Raw genomic sequence first — 21268 nt, forward strand, 5'->3', positions numbered from 1 at the left:
CAGTTGGCACACTCGCCCAGTGAGAGATTGGTGAAACTTTTGTTTGTAATCAGAAGTTAAACTGACATTTAGTGCAGCGGTTGCAGAATTTCACTCGGTTACTCCATTCTGCCGTCCAGTCAGTAAAAATAGTATCTAAAGCTCGACATTTATTTAGTTTCCTGAGACCTAATAATCTCACAATGGCAATCGCAGTGATGCTGATTATAAACCTTAAATAACTGGGTGTGCACTTAACATTAAAGTGTAGTTTTGAGTTACTGACTTTCTGGGTCAATGTGAGACAGTTTTCCTTTCTGTTACCTTGCAGTACTTTTTGGTCTGGGGTTCTCGGAAGTATTGTGCATTAGTGCTTGTTGAATGGAATTGAATGAGCTGATCTTCATTTGTCCTCCTGAACGTCTTAATTTCTTAATCTGTGCTACTACATAGTGTGGCCGTATTTTTTTTTCAATTTAATTGAAAAATTAAATTGTGTTAGCGATTACAGAGCTACGATAAAGTTTAAATACATGGAAAGATGTAGAATGCCTATCAGTGTCATGAAATTTTCTTTTGTCATGAAATTCTTCATTGGGTGAAGTGCATGTTACATTGTGTTTTTTTATTAGAATACCATTGTTTTAGGACAGAAGATGGCTAAATGAATACAGTATATTGTGACTTGTCAGTTTTTTCCCATCAATTAATGACTACGACTTTTATTATTTATGAATAGCATTCTGTACATGGCTCCTGCTTCCTTGTACACTAATATTATTGAATATTAAAATATTGCTATGGTTACACTTCGAAAAGAAATCATTACAATTTTAATCATTTTTAAGTGTTCGGTACGTTCATACTGTTGTGCACCTATCACCACTGTCCATTCCCAGAACTTGAACTTTTTCATTATCTTAAACAGAAACTGTTTCCATATCTACCTCCCATTGGCCCTGATAATTCTACTTCCTGTCTCTACTTTTGCCTATTTTAGGTACCTCATATAGATGGGATCTTACAGCATTTGTCCTTTTGTGTCTGTTATTTCATTTAGCATGTTTTCAAGATTCACCCACATTGTATTGGGAAATAGAATTTCCTTCCTATTTAAGGTTGAGTAATCCATACATTCTGTTGATGGACATTTGGCTTGATTGTACCTTTTTACTTTTGTGAATAATATCGCTGTCAGTGTTGGTGTATCAGTATTTGTTTGAACCCATGCTTAGGGTTTTTTTTTTTTTTTTTTTTGAGTATATACTCCAGAATTATTGGGTGGTATTTTTTTTTTTAAGATTTATTTATGCATACAAGAACTGGAATACTGGCCAGAGGTGTTGGGGGTGAGAGGATTCACCTGAAACAGAGTGGGGAACAGAACAGGTGGATTGACTGAAGTACATTGCTGAGGGGAGAAGCGGTGGAGTCAGGAGAGGTCTGCTGTTCGATGTGGGTAGCTCCCTGGCTGGGGATTGAACTCATGCTGCAGCGGCTGCAGATTGCTTCATAGGTTGCATCTTAACCCCTGGCACCACCAGGGAGGCCCTTGGGTGGTATATTCTATGTTTAACATATTTAGACTTCTCTAGGACTGCTGCTCCCTTTTATATTTCCACTAGTGGCACACAAAGGTTTCAGTTTCTTCACATTATTGCCAAGACTTGTTGTTTTTCTTTTTTTATTTGTTGGGTAATAGAGCATAAGCTGGTATCTCATCGTGGTTTTGATTTGCTTTTAGTGATGTTGAATATCTTTTCGTACTTTTTGTTTGTGTCTCTCTGTGGAGATATGTCTATCCAAGCCCCTTTCCCATTTTTGGCTGGTGTTTGTTTCTTTGTTGTTCAGTTATTTTTAAAAAGGGATGACTTAAAAGAAACTTTAAAGTTATTTGTACATGAATTAAATCTTTCATCTGAAAATACAGTTCTGAAAATGTAATGCTGAAGAATTCTTAATAGAAATAGGAAACATGTTTTACAGGTGGATAAGCAGCAGAGAGGCTGATTTTATATCTGAAACAGGTTTCTAATTATTTAGTGGGTCAAACTATATTTAGATCTCAACTAATTATCTGTACCAAGAACTTTCATCACTCCAGTATTACAAAGGTGCGCCCATTTATTGGAGACCTTGTCTTAATCAGTATAGTGTTTTGTTAACATGGCCAGGCGCAGAGTCAAAGAAAATGTACAGTGAACAGTATTCCCCAAAGTCTGAGAGGGGTTGGGGGGTTTCCTCAACGGAGGCAGTGGGTTAATATCTGAGCAGATTAGCTTTGGGCTGGCTGCCTTTGATTGGAAATGGAAATAATGAAAGATAATTGGAAAGGAATGTAATAAAGGGAGTTTAAATATACCAACTCATGTCATGTTATACTAACTACACATTAATAATAGTGGAATTATAAGAATTACTCATTATCATATCGATTTATTCATTCACCAGATATTTATCCCTTCTAAATTTTAGAGATACATTGAAAAGCAAAATCTAAGCAGTCACTTGGTTATGGTTGTGTAACTGTAAATTTACTACACACCATTGAATTATACTCTTGAAACTAGTCAATTTCATGACATATAAATTATACCCTAATAAAGCTATTTAAAAAAAAAACAAACACCAGCAGACTTGAAGTAACTTATACTCTCTTGTGAATAACAGACATTAAACAAATATAGAAAAGAATATATAATAAAACTTTTGATGAATGTTTTGGAGCTGAGGAGTGATATTAACTGAGAGAAATTAACAAGGAGATCATTTGATTGAGTGTTTTGGAGAAAATCCCACTAAGAAAGGGAATTGAGAGTTGAAGATGGAAGAAAGTGGGAGAGAGAGTTTTAGGTAGATGAATCAGCACATATGAAAACTTTAGGTTGAGGAAGACTGGTGGATTGACAAGATTGTTTAATGAAATTTATTGGATTTCTATTAGAAAGGAAAAACCCCAAGTCTTTTCTGCCAAGTTATTATCTAGCTCTAGTGTATATTTTAATTTACTTGTCTAAGTGGTGTATAACAATTTTTAAAAAGATTTATTTATACAAGAACTGGGGTACAGGCCATATGTGCGGGAGGGTGAGAGGATTCACTAGAGACAGAGCGGGGAACAGGACAGGTAGACTGATGAAATACACTGCTGAGGGGAGTAGCGGGCGAGACAGGAGAGGTCTGCTGGGCCATGTGGGTCTCTCCCAGGCCAGCCCTGATCGAACCCGCACTGTAGAAGCTGCAGACAGCTTCACAGTGCGGCGCTCAACCGCCTGAGCCACCAGGGAGGCCCTATAATGATTCCTAACTCTTTGCTTTTAAATCAGTTTTAGAGAAATGCCTGTCAAATTTCTGTTACTGACCTTTACAGAAATAGAAAAAGTTGAGTTGCTTACCCAATCTTAAAATATTTGTTTTAGGGGGGAAGCAAATATTGTTTAAAAATGAACAATGTTGTAAAAAAAAAAAAAAAACTTAATAAAAATATTTATTTTAGCTTTTGTATGTGTCAAGCTGCTGTTCCATATAGTTGAAAAGTGAAAACAGAACTGAAAACCACTTGTTGATTTAGTAAGTGATTGCTATTGGCAAGGGTGATACTTTGTGGTCCTAATTTGGAGCAAACACCAGGCACAATGGATTAAAAAATTGAAAAAGTCAAAGGGAACATAAATTTAGGATCAGATGAGATGAAAGAAATTTCATAGTTCGTATTATGTTTGGTTATAGGATCACTGTTGAAATTTTCTTTCAAAAGATTTTTTTCTTTTGACTATTCTAGTGTTTGATAACAATTTTTGACTGGGAAGTATGAAATAAGTATTTTTTGAATTACCTTCTCTGTGGCTTCATACACTTCAATGAAAGGTTAAATGAAATATTCAGTGATGATGCTAGTCATTGTTAACTAAATGAGCAATCTCCTGAAAGACACCAGACTTAGAGTTCTTTTTTTTTTTTTAAGAGATTTATTTATTTATGTATACAAGAACTGGGGTACAGGCCAGAGGTAAGGGAATGGGGGTGAGAGGATTCACCAGAGACAGTGGGGAACAGAACAGGCAGACTGACTGAAATATGCTGCTGAGGGGAGCAATGGGAGAGACAGGAGAGGTCTGCTGCGCCATGTGGGTTACTCCCTGGCTGGCCGGGGATGGAACTTGTGCTGCAGAGGCTGCGGATAGCAAAACCGGGCAGTGCTTGGGCCACCAGGGAGGCCCAGACTTAGAATTCTTATGATTAGCTCAGTAACTATGAACCAGTTTCTTCAGCTCTCAGAATTTTTTTCTTGTTCCTCTTAGAGAGGTAATGATAATCTGTCCTGTTTAATTTCACTGTTCTGCTTTGAGGCTACCAGGGAGGCCCCCTTCAACATATTTCTAAAGACCCCCAACACAATATTAAACAATAATTTGTATTCATTCATTCATTTTTCAACTTGCTTACTCTAGTTCAGGGTCCAAGGTGGCCAGAGCCTACTAGTTCTGCAAGGATGTCCTGAAGTGTGCACTCAAAACAAATCCACATTCTGTCAGACTGGGGCAATTAAGTTACATCAGTGAGCCGAGAGAGCACATCTTTGGCATGTGAGAGGAATCTGGAGTACTTAGAGGAAACCCATGAAGACGTGGATGGAATGTGAAAACTCCACGCAGATAGTAGGCCAGGCTTGGAATCAGTTTTTTTCCTCCCTCTTCAACATTTTAACAAAACTACATGTTCAAAGACCTGTTATATGCAAAACCGGGCCAGTGCAATTGTGAACTTTAAGTATAGTTGGCCCTTGAATAACATGGTTTTAAACAGCACTTGTTTATATACATGCAGATTTTTTTCAATAAATATATTGGAGGTTCTTAAACTTTTGCATTGAGTGCTCTATAATTTAAAAATATTCTAGTCTTGAATTCTGTTTTAGTTATACTTTGTTTTAGTTATACTATTTTTTGGAGATTTGTGATAATTTGAAAAAAGGTCCATGAGAACCGCAGTTTAGAAATGCTGAAAAATTAAGAAAAAGTTAGGTTTGTTGTGAATATATAAAATATACATAGATGATAGTCTGTTTTTATCATTTAGTACCATAAAATATACATAAATCCAATGACTGTAATACTGTATGCCATAAAAATTTTAGTGTGTAGGTTAGGCTACCCTGAGGCAATTATATCAATTACACTAACCTACTATTAAAACAGTCAGATTGCTCCTTTTTTGGTATCAGTTCATAAATCCCTATACTTGTAAGTAAATGTAAGTTTCTTTTCCACATTATCGTTTCACTTTTGATGTTTAGTGTTAGTAATACACAAATATTTACAGTGCTTTCGTGTCATGTAAGACATGTTGATTGTAGTTACTGATAAATGATTCCTCTTGTAAACAGACAATGTAAACTTAGGGTATTGATAAACTACGGTACCATAAATGTATTTTCTCTTCCTTATTGGCTTTTAAAATATTTTTTATAGTGTAAGAATATAGTATATGATACATGTAACATACAAAATATGTGTCAATCTTATTGGTGAGGTTTCTAGCCAACCTTAGGCTATTAATAGTTTATTTGGGGGTGGAGAGGCCTTAGAGGTTTTTGATTGGGTGTCACTAACTCCTGAGTTGTTCGAGTCAACTACAGTTCAGTATTGCTGGATGGAGAGTAGAGCAGTGACAGGAAAGATTTTATTGGTAGGTGACGTATTTGCAGCCCATGTTATGAAGTTTTAAAGTTTATCCTGTATTCCAGAGGCTCTTACAACTTTGGATTTAGTGTGATAACCTGAAGAGCTTATTGAATACAGAGGCCTAGGCTGTGCTCTTGTGGATGCTGGCTTGGGGTTGTGACTTTGCATTCTGTATATTGAACAACCCCCTCCTTACCTCCAGATGAAATTGGAGAACCAGTGCTCTAGGTCTCAAAAGTGAGGTGCTGGCACTTTGGATTAAAGTGTATACATATATGGTATTAAAATCTATTTTCATTTATTTTTTAATCTTAAAATGTTACTTTTTGTGTGTTTATTATGAGCATAATAATATTTTTCACTACTTCTACTTTAGAAATCCCATACATATGCTCATATGTGGTATCCTCGTATTTTTTTTCCTGATCAAAAAATTTGGAGTTCAGAGGTCTAGGCAGGTGGAAAGCAGTTGAGGAATTTTGTGCAGGTCTGATTTTAGTATTTAGGAGATCAATGAGGAGGAAACATGAGGGGACTAATCAGGAAATTCTATCTCCTTATGGCTTTATAACTTTTGATTTGAACAGCCTGAAATCATAGTTGGAGGTTATAAAATAATTGACTGTGGTCATGAAACCCTTTTGAGAGTTTTTCAAAGTTAACTGGGCTATTTACTAATAGATTATCTCTATGGGCAACCAAATTTTGCCTGAGTACTTTGAGAGGAATATTGAACTTTCCTCTTAGGTGAAGTGTTTGACATTTAGTGGGTTGTAGTGTGTAAAAAATACTGTGCTGTATATAGTACCACAATTTGGCAGGTGTCCTACAAAATGCTTGATTCCTTTGTTCATCTAAGTTTTGTGGAATCACCATGGGGGGAGGATTGTTCCCTTAAGTAGTATGTCTAAAGTGCACACAGATAAACAGATCCTCAGGCATAGAGATAATTGTTGCAAAAAATACCTTATACTCTTCTTTTGATTCTCTTTTGTTTTAAGGCAAAGAGGTTCTTAAACTTTTGCATTGAGGGCTCTATAATTTAAAAATATTCTAGTCTTGAATTCTGTTTTAGTTATACTTTGATAAATTACTTAATGACAAAGTCAGTATGAATTTGGTAGTAAATTTAAATGACTTGGTGTTTTCCCAATCATAGTAGCACGATCCGTGAACATTTAGCAGGTAAGCTTTTGTGTGCAATAGCTATTTTTTTCAGCTCTCCTGTTCTCGGAACTGTTAGGAATTTCAGTCCAAGTGAATGACTTAAGTCAGGAAGGAACCATTGATTTAGCATATTAGCAACTTGTGTAGTATCTTTCTTGTTCAGTTAGATTGGAAGAGGTACTTTTGCTTTTACTTTGGTGAATTGTTTAGTGCTTGTTAATAAAAAACTGAAGGTACAGAGCAGAGGAAAATCTATGTCCCTTAAGCTTTGATTTGTTGACTTAGAGCCAGACCCAGCAATCATTTACAAACTTAAATTTTTGTTTCTAGTTTACCGTCTATAGTGAGACCCAATTCTGTCTTTTTGGAATTTTTTTTTTTTTTTGTGGTGATTATTAAAGTTTGTGCTTTTAAGCTTTTTGTGTGAATTGTATCCTATTTTGTCAATGGCATTTTGGGAAAAGCTGAGTTTTCTTGTTCCTTTCTATTAAGTTTGAAGGTAGAACTTTTTTCACGTGAAAATGATAGTTTATCTTGGCAGATGGTGCACTTACTACAGGCTGCCTTATTTGTAAAATGATAAAACTTTATTAGTATATTGCATATTTAATCTTATTACTAATAGACTGTTTTGTTAACTTGTTTGCTTAGAAAAGACTTTGAACTGGTGTTTAAAATTTATAATATCTTTGGCCTCCCTGGTGGCTCAAGGGTTAAAGTCTCTGCGATATTAAGCTTTAGACAACCACTGCAGCATGAGTTCAGTCCCCAGGCAGGGAGCTGGACCTCTCCTGTCTCACCTGTTGCTCCCCTCAGCAGTGTATTTCAGTAGATCTACCTGTTTTGCTCTCCACTCTGGTGAATCCTCTCACCCCTCACACCTCTGGCTTAGACCCCAGTTCTTGTATGCATTAAAAAAAAATTATAACATCTTCAGTATAGCTTTAATTATCCTGTTTTCCTTAGTTGTGCTATTTAGACAATTTTGTAATCTTTGGATGTACTACATAGCATATAGTAGAACCGAACAGGATAGATTTTTTTTTAAAGATTTATTTATTTATGCATACATGAGCTGGGGTACAGGCCAGGGATGCGGGGGGTGAGAGGATTCACCAGAGACAGAGTGGGGAGCAGAACAGGCAGACTGACTGAAATACACTGCTGAGGGGTGCAGTGGGTGAGTCAGGAGAGGTCTGCTGCACCATGTGGGTTTCTCTCTGGCCGGCCTGGGATCGAACTCGTGCTGCAGAAGCTGTGGATTGCTTCATAGTGCGGTGCTTAACCCCTTGCACCACCAGGGAGGCCCTGAACAGGATAGATTTTGGAAATATGATATGAAGTATTTTATTTTCCATTGGTAAGTGGAAAAGTATAGTTTTAAAATGTAGTTCTATAATAAAATAGCTTGATGTTAAATATTCAGTCTATCAAAGTGACACTGTGCCTTTATTCTTGTGAGTTCTTATACTTTATTTCTTCAGCTTTATTGAGGCATAATTTATATACGATAGCATTCACCAATTTCAAATATCCAGTTTATTAAGTTTTGACAATCTAACCACCACTACCACAGTCAGGTCATAGAACATTTCCATCACTCCAAATAGTTTTCAGTGATTTTTAGTTTTCTTATTAGTGAAATGATTATATCCTACTTTCATAGGATTGTAGTAAGGATTAAATGAGTTAATACATTTGTAGTCCTTCGAATAGCTCCTTGCATATTATAAGAGCTCACTTAATGACATTTGCTACTATCCATAGTATTGATGTTCTACCTTTTTTAAAAGTCCCTTGTTACCAATTTTACTAGGTATTTAAAATGTGAAGATTCTGTGCTATTAAGAAAGGTGTGCTCGTTGTGTACATGCGTGCTCTCCGTATATATGTATGTATGTGTATATGTATGTATGTGTATATGTAAAATGTAAAGATTCTGTGCTATTAAGAAAGGTGCTTGTTGTGCGCATGCATGCTCTCCATATATATGTATGTATGTGTATATGTATGTATATAAAATGGAAAGAAAGGAATTTCATAGAACCTTAGATTGATAGCTGGTGTATGAAGGTATTGGTTCCTGAATCTACATACCCAGATTTATTGGTAATTGGTATTTAATTGCATTATTTTTATTACAGTCGTCTCATGGTAAATTATGTAAAATTCAGAATAATTTCTTATTTGCTGCTTATACCTCCATGCTAAGCATGCTGTTTTGACTTATAATACAATTATGCTTTTGAAAATTCTTGGTTATTTTGAAACTATACATTGTATTCTCATATAAACCCTTTTATTAATTCTTTCCTTTGTGTTTTATTGATCCTATCTGTTAAGACATTTCATCAGATTGCTTTTCTCTGGTACTTGCTGCTATTTTTTTGTTTTTGAGAATTGATTACTTTATATGTTGCGTTATTTTTTTAGGGCTTCCCTGACAATTACAAATGGGATGACCTTAAAACAATAGAAATTTTTCTCTCACACATCAGGAAGCCAGAAGTTTACAACTCAGTTGGTGGCTTGGCTACACTGTCTCCAAACGTTCCAGGGGAGACGCCTTCCTTACTTCTTCCAACTTCTCATGGCTCCTGATTTTTTTTTTGTCTTGTGACAGTATAACTCCAACTTTGGCCTCCCATCTTCACAAGGCCGCCTTCCTTGCAGTGTGTTTCTGTATGCTCTGTCCTCTGATTATAAGGATATCAGACATTGGATTTAGGACTCCCACTAAATCTACCATGATTTAATGTTGAGATCCTAATTAATTACATATGCAAAACCCCTTTTTTCCGGGTACACATAAGTTTTTCGGGGACATTATTCAACCAACTCCAGATGTGATTTAAGCTCTGAAAAGGGGCAGGAAACAGGACTAAATATGTTGAAAACTACTTTGTAATGCATCGAAGTGGTATTTTGGGCCATTCTCCAGTCTGATTGCTCTCAGCAGTGCTCTAGATAGAGGTCTCAAGTGAATAATTCTTAAGTAGTAGGGCTTGAAGTACAGGCCTGTCTTTTAAAATATCTTTTAACAAGTTAGGAGTAAGTGACCTTAAAAAATGTATGTAAGATTTTGGGCCTCCCCTGGTGGCGCAGCAGTTGGGCGCTGGGCTGCGAGGCTGCCCACAGCCTCTGCAGCGCCGGTTTGTTCCCCGGCCGCCGGCGAGGGTCCCACAAAAAAAAAAGTATGTAAGATTCTAGTCAGTTTGAGTGATAAAATGGTGAATTCTGTGTTATTTTAAATTATGAAAATTTATATTGAGCAGAGGCACAGTATAGTGATAAAGAGCAGGACTTTGGGAATCACACTCTCTGGGTTCAAATTTTGCTCTTTGTAGCTAGATAAATTGTTAACTATGCAGTATATCTTTAAGGGTTATAATAATACTACCTTATCAGTGCATGTAAAGTGTATAGAACTGCCTGGCATATAATAACTTTAGTGCTCGCTTAATGTTGGCTGCTGATGTTTCTTCTTCTTCGTAAATATCAAAATTATTTTTTTTAGTAGAAACTCATCACCACTAAGATTTATGCCTTTGTTTTTCTCATAGTAGTGATGCATTTACACTAGAGTTCATGGATTTCTACTCAGGAAAGATGCCTTTCAGATTGTCTAGAAGTTGGGAGTAGTCGAGAACATGACATGAGACAACTGCTTCTTGATTTTATTAGCAATACACATAAATACCATAGTGATGTATAGAACTTGCCTCTACATTCTTCTAATAGGTCTTTACTTTTTTGTACATCAAGCCAATTCCCTTTTCCTTTATGTGGTGAAGGTATCAACCTGACTTTTAATACACGTTCATTAAACATCTTATCCCTGAAGTTGTTCTCTCAGAGGATCTTATATACCCAACTTTGAAGTTGTTTTTCAAATGAATAGACTACATGTTTTAGCAGGCATTTCAGGATGTTTTGGAAGTAATCATCCACTAAAGATTTGTTGTGGGAATGTGGTTTTCCTTTCCCTCAATTTTTAATGTTCCTCCTGGAGGTACATGTTATTAATAAGACTCTTTTGAAAACCACACTGAGTGATAATACTCTTCTGCTTACCTGAACCCCATGAACAGAAAGCTACAGTGTAGTTTACTGAGCTTATTAAAAGATTTCTTCATAATCACTAGAATTCACAGGATGATGAAACAACAAGAATTTGCAGAAGATGATAGACCAAATACCATACACATTGCCAAACAGGCTTTTCGCTCTCTTTTCCCAGTCCACTTGCTGATCTTTTAATATTAGGTGAAGAGGAGAAAGCAAATTTATTCTCTGTCTACTACTTGTATAATTGAAGTTAAACTTGACAGCTGTATAGATTCTCTTACTTTATATAAAGAAACCTAGGCTTAGAGACACAGAAGTTGTTCAGGATCATATGTATAGAATGGTGCAATTGAGATTTGAATATTACCCTTTCTGGTTCTCTTTACTGCTCTATTCCAACATATGCCATTGCCATTCCAAATCAGAAAGCTCAGACAACTACTGTGTTGCATACAAAGAAAAGAATAAAGTACATACATGCAGTTTTCAAGCTCAAGTCAAGTCTTTGATTCTTTTATCTGAAAATGCATCATGTTTAGTTCTGAGTATATCAAGAACTAAATGGAGCTCGGTGTTGTGTGTGTCTGTGTAGTGTGTGTAAATGAAAAGTCCATTGAGGAAAATTGATTATTTGAATGATAAAATGCTGGAAGGTGTGAATTGTCAAATACATTTTTATGAAACTCTTTTCTTCCTCCCTCTTCATTTAAATTTATTTATATTTATACCTATTTATGAAAGGTTCTTATCCAGGTTAGCCATTATAATTTGAAACCTTATGCAAGATTTTGGCTTTAACTAGGTTACAGATTAGACACAAGAATGCTTTTTCAAGTATAGGTATCCTCCCAAATTGACTTTACTACTTAATCTAATCTCTCACAGTTAAGGATATAGGAAGCTAAATGAATTGATTTTTTTTTTCTTCCAGATTAACTGCTGAAGTACTGATCGAATTCTGCGTTTCTTCAATGAGGAACTACAGGCTGATCTTCTGCCATAATCTCAAACAGCCATAAATGACAAAAGAATGCTTGCTCAGTGAGGGTAGCTGGTGCAGAAGCCATTTTTTAAACTTAGGTGTTTAAGTACTCAAAGGTATGTTTTCAAAATGATTACTGTTCCTTGCTGTAGAAATTCATGGAGATTTTGGGATTATCTCTTCTTGCTGCTACTTATTAGCTTTAGATTTTATAGTTATTAGCTGGCACCTGATGGATTGAAGATTCATCAAATATGTTGCTTGTCTAAAACTCTGTATATTTATGGTACTTTGCTGCCCCTAAGTTAATTTATTTTGTTTCTGTTAACTTGGATGGATTGCTTCCCAGTCACACTATGAAACAAACACTTATGATCCAGTGGGTATATTTATTACAAATGCACTTTATTTTATACTTTAGAATTTGGGTAGATTTATCTTTTTGTGCTATTATCTTGTAGTGCAAAAAGAATTGTTTCCCTGGGTGATGAAAGAAAAGCCCACTTGTTATTTTGTTCATTATCAACTTTTGAAAAAGTTTTTCTCTTAAATTAAAAGTCTCATTTCCCACATAAAGTAATAAATGTTTATTTTAGAAAATGAATTTTCCTTGAGGTTACTTGTTATCTGATTCTTCAAATATTGAAAACATTGTTTTATCTTACTGCTTCTTTACATTTCCTCCAAGTTAAGAGGAATAACTTACTTCTTTTGACTAGTCTGGGTTTTGAAAATTTTTCTTTTGAATAATTATGAAACTAGAGGATTGATAAAAGATTGAACATTAAAATAACATTCCCATTGACAGTTAATATCTAGAACTGAAACATTTCCTTTATTCGTAAAAGCATATTATGGTTATTCAGGTAGAAATAAGAACTGGTAAATCTTGTTCTTACTAACCCATCATTTATAAAAGTGATTATTATTTTCCATCACTTTGATTTTCTCCTATTTGGGTCCTTGTGAATTGAGGGTTTAGAAGAACTTCATAAGCAGAGTTCAGAGATAGATTAGTTTTGGCTTTTTACCTGTGTCATTGATAAATTTGGTCAATAAAGTTTCTCTTGGAGCCAGTTTTACCTCTTAATTTTTCTTTGGGACTTTACTGCCCTTTGATATGTTTAATGATCAGTTTTGCTGTTTGTTTAATAAATATGCAAATACTAACTCGAGCATTCAGAACTAAGTGTACAGTAGAGAAACTGCTTAGATGTATTGAACTTTATTTGTAGAACATGTTACAGGTTTGATAACTGGAACATATTTAGTAGATGAGAACACATTCAGGTGTAAAGCATTTTTCTTAACTCTATTTCGGTATATTGCCACCTGTTAATCCTCATAGTGTTTTCCTTTTTCTTTTTGTCTTTCATTTGGCAGAAAAGACAGCTTTGATTTCTGGCTGCAAAAAAGATATGAGGAAGAGCTCCTCCCCTTCCTTGAGTAACTGCAACTCCGTTCTTGCTAACAAAATATTTGGAATTCCACTTGATGAGCTGCAGCAGGGAGGACATCCAGACAATGAGGTTCCGTTCATAGTCCGCCACGTTGTGGACTATATTGAGGAACATGGTATACATTTTCTTACTTTGAGGGCTATCCTTAGTTTTAATAAACACTGTGTATTACTTTTTTTTTAAAGAATTATTTATTTATTTATTTATTTATTTATTTATTTATTTATTTATTTATACAAGCACTGGGTACAGTCAGAAGCGCGGGAGGGTGAGAGAATTCACCGGAGCCAGAGCAGGGAGCAGAGCAGGCAGAAGGACCGAAGTACACTGCTGAGGGGAGCAGCGGGCGGCAGGAGATGTCTGCGTGCCATGTGGGACCCTCCTTCGGTGGCCAGGGAGCAGCCGGGGATCGAACCAGTGCTGCAGAGGCTGCGGGCAGCTTCGCAACCCAGCGCTCAACCGCTGTGCCACCGGGGAGGCCCTGTGTATTACTTTTTGATCTGGATTTTTTTTTTTTTTTAAGTTTGGAAAGTCCAAAATATCTGAGGAGAAATAATAGAAATTAGAAATTTTTAACATTTTAGTGTGTTTTTTTTTTACTTAAAATCATATATTTAGAAATGCCCAATCTAGGGCATTTTTTAATTGGGGGAGGTGATAAGAATATTTTCAGTGGCTAATATGGAGGGTGGGATAAAATAGAATATACCTCAAGACAGAGATAGTGCATTTATAGAGGTGTAATATGAAACTGTCTGGCTCAGTCAGAGGAGCTAAGAATGGTTTTCTGAAAGTATGAGTATTTTACTCATACTTTGGTTGGTTGGAGAATGAATATATATGACCAGTTAGTCAAAGTTGCTGTTAATTTAATTTTTGCCTTTAACTATTACAGGAGGTCTGGAGCAACAAGGACTTTTCCAAGTCAATGGAAATGCTGAGACAGTGGAGTGGCTTCGGCAGAGATACGACAGCGGAGAAGAGGTGGATTTGGTTAAGGAAGCAGATGTTCCCTCAGCTATTAGCCTTCTTAGGTTTTTCCTTCAAGAACTTCCTGAGCCTGTTATCCCTGGCAGTTTGCATATTCACTTGATGCAGCTTTCTCAAGGTAACGTAGTTTGATTCTTACCAGTTATTTAACCTTAAATTCCTTATCTTTTAGAAATCTTGACATATAAATAGTAATTATAGTAGTTTTGAAATTAATTTCTTAGGTTCCCATTAGAAACATAAACTCCATGTGGTTGTATGGTGTAGCCAAGGAAATGCCACCACTTTTGATCCTGTTAAAAGTAAATACTATTCTATTTTTTGATTGGTCTTAGTAAACCTAAGATATAAAGTGAGAAGGAGAAGGAAGAACTGGAGGAGACAAGAGTGAGAACTAGGAGAGTAGGGAAAGAAGGAAGAAAAAAATATATAAGGTGGTTGGTTTGGGCGTATTTTAGCAGCAGCGACTGATGTTGCTTAGTGGTGGTGTTACTCTAGAATATTTATCCCCATTTGATGGAACCTCCTAGCAGAAACCGGAAGACATCTTTGATTTTCTGTTTAGAATATACCTGAAACTTGTTTGGACACCTGCAAAAACCAAATTGGCATTAGATTCCAAGTCAAATTAAAAAAAATTTGATTTGTCCTTGTTGGGTTTGTTTTCTTGTGGTGACTAATAGTGGGGCTTAACTAGAATGGAATGAGGATAGGAAAAGTAAAGATACGGAAAGATTAATCTAGAAGTGACGAAATAAATTATTCTTAGTGTTAAATGGTATTCATCTGCAATGGAGTGACATTTTATTGTATAAGAAAGTTCGTTATGTTGAAATATTTAAGTTTTGTACGTGTATTATAAAATCTCAAAAGAATTTTGAATTGGGATGTCTAGAGAAATTCAGTGACATTAAGAAATCATAACTACTTTTTAAATGTCTGTTGCTGTCATAGCTGGACATTTTATAATGTGCATATCCTCAAGCAGTAATGTACTTGGAAGAGAAGGATTTTCTTTTGAGAGTATTTGTCTATCTTACTTTTTCTTAAATAACCAAGAACCTCAATTATTGGGTTTTTCTAGTTTTTGTATAAAAGTCAATATAATGATATTTTATGAGTTAAATTTTCTTCTGTGCAGCTAGTTGTCAACTAGGGCTCTCAACTTGCTTTATTCAAGAATGGTTAACTTGATTCCATTTTTGTTTTGTACCACATGAATGAAAAAAATAGGTTTCAAAATGAAGTGTCATCAACAATCTCACCTTTTATACAGTGTGACTAATTTTTTTCTGCCAGCCAGCAATAACAGTTTTTAAATTTCTGAATCCTTTTTTGCCTTGGGCTCCCCCCCCACCAAATGTTTGCATTTTGAACCACCTAGTAAGCATTTTGCCTTCACTAAATATGTAATGAAACTGATTTTAGAATTTTGGAGCCCCTTTTATGACTCTGGAGCCATTCTTTACTTATAGTGATAGGTTCCCATGTTTCTTGAACCAGCTGAATTCCAGGCAAGTCTTTAAAGTTGCAAGAATCAGATAATCTCTCAGTCTTGAATGAAAATTTATAGATGGATAATTGGAGTAAGATTTAATGGCAATAAACTTACTGACTTTGATACTATATCAGAAGTGATTTTGTTACTAGGATTGTCGTTTGTCTGGCATACTTATGCTGTATGTTTTGGTAGAAAAACTGTTTTGTGTTTTTGTGAATTTACTAGCATTTCAAAAAAACTATTATTTTGCTTAAGAGAATTCCTTGTCATGGAAAATGTCTTTGTTATATACATATATTCTCCCCAGATATGATTTAATTAGGACGAAGGCTAAAAGAAAGGAAAAGAAGTTTAAGCGGGTGTATGTTTTATGTTTGGAAATGCTTCTCTTCTTTATTTGAAGAATTTAGAAGTAGCCTGTAGGTATAAATATATGTTTTTTAAAGATTCATTTTTTTTATTTTATGCATAGAAGAATTGGGGTGTAGGCCAAAGGTGTGAGAGGATTCACCAGAGACAGAGTGAGGAGTAGAACAGGCAGATTGACTGAAATACACTGCTGAGGGGAGCAGCAGGTAAGACAGGAAAGGTCTGCTGCACCATGTGGGTTAGCTCCCTGACTAGGGATGGAACTCATGCCACAGTGGCTGGAGATAGCTTAATAGTGCTGAGACGTTAACCCCTGTGCCACCAGGGAGGCCCTGATATAAATATTTTTGTATAGTAGAAATGTGTACAAACAAAAGTAGAGTAACATGGACATTATTTCAAGTAAAAAAAAAAATATTGCCTAGTATCTTACCTCCCATCAGGTTAAATGTTTAAGTAATCAGGCATTTTTTTTTAGTTACTGTGTTTTCATTTAGTTCACTCGCTGGAACTGCTATTCTAGATTCTGGGAATGCAGCAATGAACAAAACTAGATAAAAATCCCTGCTACTAAAGAGCTAAAAGTGTAAAGGGTATACATAATATAAGAGGGGATAGAGGAGAGAAAGATGATGAAATAAATATATGGGATGGTAAGTACTACAAAACTAGAGAAGGATGTTAGATTAGATTTTGTGTGTGCCGCAGTCATCACTGATAATATGAATTGCTTGCATATGTTTTGTTGAGTGATATGATTTTCCTAAATAATGCTTTTCTGTAAAATGCTTATTTTACAGGTTGTTAAAAATCACTACCAATCGTAGGTGCACAAAAATTAATCCAATTATAAGATATACTAAGTAAGATGAAAATTAAAATACTAAGTTAATATTTTAAGATTATATCAATTAAAAATTAATCCAATTATAAGGTTGAAGTTTGATGCATTTGAATGGTCAGTGGTAATATTTCAAATACAGAATTATGGCATTTTATTTTTTTTCAAAAGATTTATTAGCTTATGCATACAAGAGCTGGGGTACAGGCCTGAGATGCGGGGGTGAAAGGATTCACCAGAGACAGAGTAGGGAACTGAACAGGCATGCTGACTGAAATACACTGCTGAGGGGAGCAGAGGGTGAGACAGGTGAGGTCTGCTGCTCCCTGGCTGGCCAGGGATTGAACTCGTGCTGCAGAGAGTTTGGGTTGCTTCATAGTGCAGTGCTTCACCTCTTGCGCCACCAGGGAGGCCCTAGAATTATGGTATTTTAAATTTTAAGTAAAACTCTTGACTCCAGCCTTTCCTGATAGACTTCTTAGACGTGTTATTTTGCAGAGATGGCTAATCTCATTACCATAACCTTTTAGCAAGAAATTTTTATGAATTAATTTCAAGAAACTGAAGGAAAATATAAATGAAAAAAGTAGTATGTGGCTGACTTTCACAATAAAAGCAATAAATTACCTCATTATGAGGATACTTCTGAGAAATTACCTGTTTCTGTTGATGAAAGCTCGTTGACACAATAAATCGGGGGCCTATCTTCTGCTCATTGTGAATTCATTCGGTAAACAGAAACCAACAGTAGTTAAAAGGAGAAAAACAAATGAGAAGTGGAATTCTTTTTTATTTAGTTGTACCAGTAATGCTGATTTTAATTGTTCTTTTCAAGTTGTCACGGGAAAAAGAAAGTCACTCTCACCCTGTTCTCGTTTTCCTATTCATCCAAGTGGAAAAATATTACTGATACTACTAATCAGTTAAATTGCTTCATTTCTTTTTTTTTTTTTTTAAAGATTTATTTATTTATGCATACAAGAGCTGGGGTACAGGCCAGAGATGCGGGGGGTGAGAGGATCCACCAGAGACAGAGTGGCGAACAGAACAGGCAGACTGACTGAAGTACACTGCTGAGGGGAACAGCGGGCGAGACAGGAGAGGTCTGCCTTGCCATGTGGGTTGCTCCCTGGCCGGCTGGGGATTGAACTCGTGCTGCAGAGGCTGTGGATTGCTTCATAGTGCATTGCTTCATTTCTTGGTATTGATAGACCAGTGAGTGCATTTTGACTTCTTATTCTAATTTGGAAACACAGGTACAGTCATGCAAGAGACTCTACGAAGAGAATAAAAAAAAAAAAATAAATTCAAGAATTGGCCAATGAGTAATAGATGAGGAAAACATCCTCCAGCAATTGAGGGGTTGAGTTCTTTCTCTCCAACTTAACTCTTCCACTTAATAAGTGAAATGCAAATCCCTAAGGCATTTGGCCTCTGTAGAGGAAGTAAAGAGGTTTTGAATTATTATAGTAAAAAGGTGATGTGGGTGGAGTAATGTGAACCTGGCAAAATATCTGAGCTTTCCTTTTTACTTCATTAAAAAAAAAACCTGTCATTATGTTTTTACAGATGATAATAACGAAGATGAATTTGGAAGAAAGTTGAGGTTCCTCTTGCAACAGCTTCCACCTGTTAATTACAGTTTGTTAAAGTTTCTGTGTAGATTTTTAGCCAATGTAGCATCACATCATGAAGAAATTTGGTCTGCAAACTCTTTGGCTGCTGTCTTTGGTCCAGATGTCTTTCAGTAAGTTTTTTCATCAATTTTTGTTTAATTTTTTAAAATTTATATTTATGAAATAGAATTATACTATGTTCCAAGGATTATAGGTTGCTTAATGAACCATTATTTTTTTTATAGTAAATCTGATTAATCCTTTCAGCATTTCTGTGAACAGGGTACAAATTAGGCTGGCTTTACAGATGGGAAAACTAAGGCATAGAATGATGACATAAATCGCTCAGGTTTATGAAATGACTCATTGGATGTCTTCTAATTTATCTGACATTGACTTAAGTACTCTGAATTCAATCTGAACCTTTATTCGTAGCATTTACACAGATGTGGAAGATCTGAAGGAACAAGAAATAGTGAGCAGAATAATGGCTGGACTTCTGGAAAATTACTATGAGTTTTTTGAGAATGAAGAGGAAGATTTTTCATCTAATGATTTGAGTTCAATTACTGAACAGGTGAGAATATTTTAAATATTCCATTTGGAGGAAAATTTTTCCTTTGCACTTAAGGGCTTTGTACAAACATTTGGAGTTTTTTGTGTTTTTTTTTTTTTTTAAAGATTTATTTATTTATGCATACAAGCACTGGGTACAGTCAGAAGCGTGGGAGGGTAAGATAATTCACCAGAGCCAGAGCAGGGAACAGAACAGGCAGACTGACGAAATACACTGCTGAGGGGAGCAGCGGGTGTGGCAGGAGAGGTTTGTTGTGCCATGTGGGACCCTCGCTGGTGGCCTGGGATCGAGCTGGTGCTGCAGAGGCTGCAGGCAGCTTTACTGCCCAGCGCTCAACCGCTGTGCCACCAGGGGAGGCCCCAAACATTTCGAGTTCCGAAGTGGCAAACTGGAGGCAGTTCATTTGGTGACATATGTAATCATAGGTGACACATCCATGCAATACATGAATGTGTTTTTTTCTGATCAACTTCTTGTCCTCAATTTGGGAAACGTGGAAAAGAATTGAAGCCAAAGTATCTGGTAGAGATTTTGTGTGGGGGTTTTTTGTTTTGTTTTCTTCTACTAACTTAAGCATTGCTTATTTTATAAGAATAGTGTTTTGTTTTTGTTTGTTTTTTGCAAAGTAACTGCTAGCATAGAGGCATAGAGGAAATGGTGAGAAATAGAAGATAGAGGAAAAGATTCCAACAAAGTTTACATAAACCTAAAAATACGAAGTTTTTCTTGATTAAAGTGGTGTCAGTATAGCAGTCGAATCACTGTTATTGATGGGAATTGTCAGGAGAGTAATAATACAGGCTGCAGATAATTTTAACTTTTGTGACTCTCAATATTATAAATCCATTTTTCTGTCCCCATCATATTTTGCTGTTGCTGCTGTGCCTTGATGGTTGAGACTATAGGAATTGTAGTTACTTTCTCCTTTATGAAGTAAGAATACTGATGCTGAGTAACTGTATTTTGTTGTAAAGCCACCTCCAGTTTAGAATTTGATTTAGGTTATTTTTTTTGTGGGACCTTCACTGGCGGCCGGGGAACGAACCGGCGCTGCAGAGCCTGCGGGCAGCCGCGCTGCAGAGGCTGCGGGCAGCCTCGCAGCCCAGTGCTCAACCGCTGCGCCACCAGGGGAGGCCCTTCTCTCAGTTTTTTAACAGGAAAGTAGTGTATCATGCATACTCTTCGGTACCTTGTTTGTTTTAAGTCACTTAACAGTGTATCTTGATCTTTTTTTGCCAGAATATAGAGAACATATTCTTTTGTTTTCACCTCTACACCGTTCCCTATTGTATGCATGTAATCTTACCATTTAATTTATAGTACCAATCCCCACTTGAAGATGTGACAGTACATCCCATTTTCTAAGAACAATTTTGTTTTATATCTGTTTTCTGATATAATTATTAGTAGCTCCCCTTTTCACTCAAATGTATCTAGATTTAGATGATAAATTATATGGTCCTGCAATTGACTGATCAACATTTAGTTTGCTTCTCTTCATTTGCTGATTATAAAGTGGCATCTCTTGAAATGTGGTTTGTCATAGAGATTTTCATTAGTTCTTAAAGGACTTGACTTTGTATGTGAATTAGGAGTTTCGTTTCTGGGCAGCTCACCTTTTATTTAAAAGTTTCTATACTGTTCCATATAGATAAGTCTTTTAATACTTGGAGTTCATACCTTCCTTAGGCTTTCATGTTTTCTTCATGTCAGCATTTTTATCTTTGTCTCATTTTTCCTTTCTGCTTTCCCTTCTTCCTTTCCCTCCTCCCTGCTTTACTCTCCCCTCTCTCTCTCGTTTTCGAATACAGGCACTTTAAGAAAACAGTAATAGATGCTGGATTGCAGCCTATGTATAAGCTGAGGATGCAATTTGTGTGTGTGTGTGTAAAATTGTGAAGTAAATCAAGTGGGTAGAATTTGTAGCGTTGGATCAGTGATCTATGGAACTTTTGACATTCTTTTAAAAATTTCCAACTCTCAGATACCATACCTGACTTAAAAATTTGTTTAAGAGAAAGAACTGATACATCT

At 35.9% G+C, this 21268-nt stretch overlaps 1 protein-coding gene across 16 annotated transcripts in view; it reads left to right on the top strand.

Moving 5' to 3' along the window:
- The window catches only part of FAM13B (family with sequence similarity 13 member B), a 90156-nt gene that overhangs the window by 17621 nt on the left and 51267 nt on the right, over positions 1 to 21268 (top strand). For all 16 annotated transcript variants that reach the window (XM_054694353.1, XM_037509233.2, XM_037509234.2 and 13 more), the window contains exons 2-6: positions 11830 to 11996; positions 13264 to 13455; positions 14236 to 14448; positions 18611 to 18788; positions 19093 to 19234. In XM_054694353.1, the coding sequence (XP_054550328.1) occupies positions 13299 to 13455; positions 14236 to 14448; positions 18611 to 18788; positions 19093 to 19234 (690 nt within the window). In that variant the 5' untranslated portion in view covers positions 11830 to 11996; positions 13264 to 13298. The remainder of the gene's footprint in view (positions 1 to 11829; positions 11997 to 13263; positions 13456 to 14235; positions 14449 to 18610; positions 18789 to 19092; positions 19235 to 21268) is intronic.

This window comes from Talpa occidentalis, unplaced genomic scaffold (genome assembly GCF_014898055.3).
Source record: "Talpa occidentalis isolate TD23 unplaced genomic scaffold, MPIMG_talOcc4v2.1 talOcc4.13, whole genome shotgun sequence".
Lineage (NCBI taxonomy): Eukaryota > Metazoa > Chordata > Mammalia > Eulipotyphla > Talpidae > Talpa > Talpa occidentalis.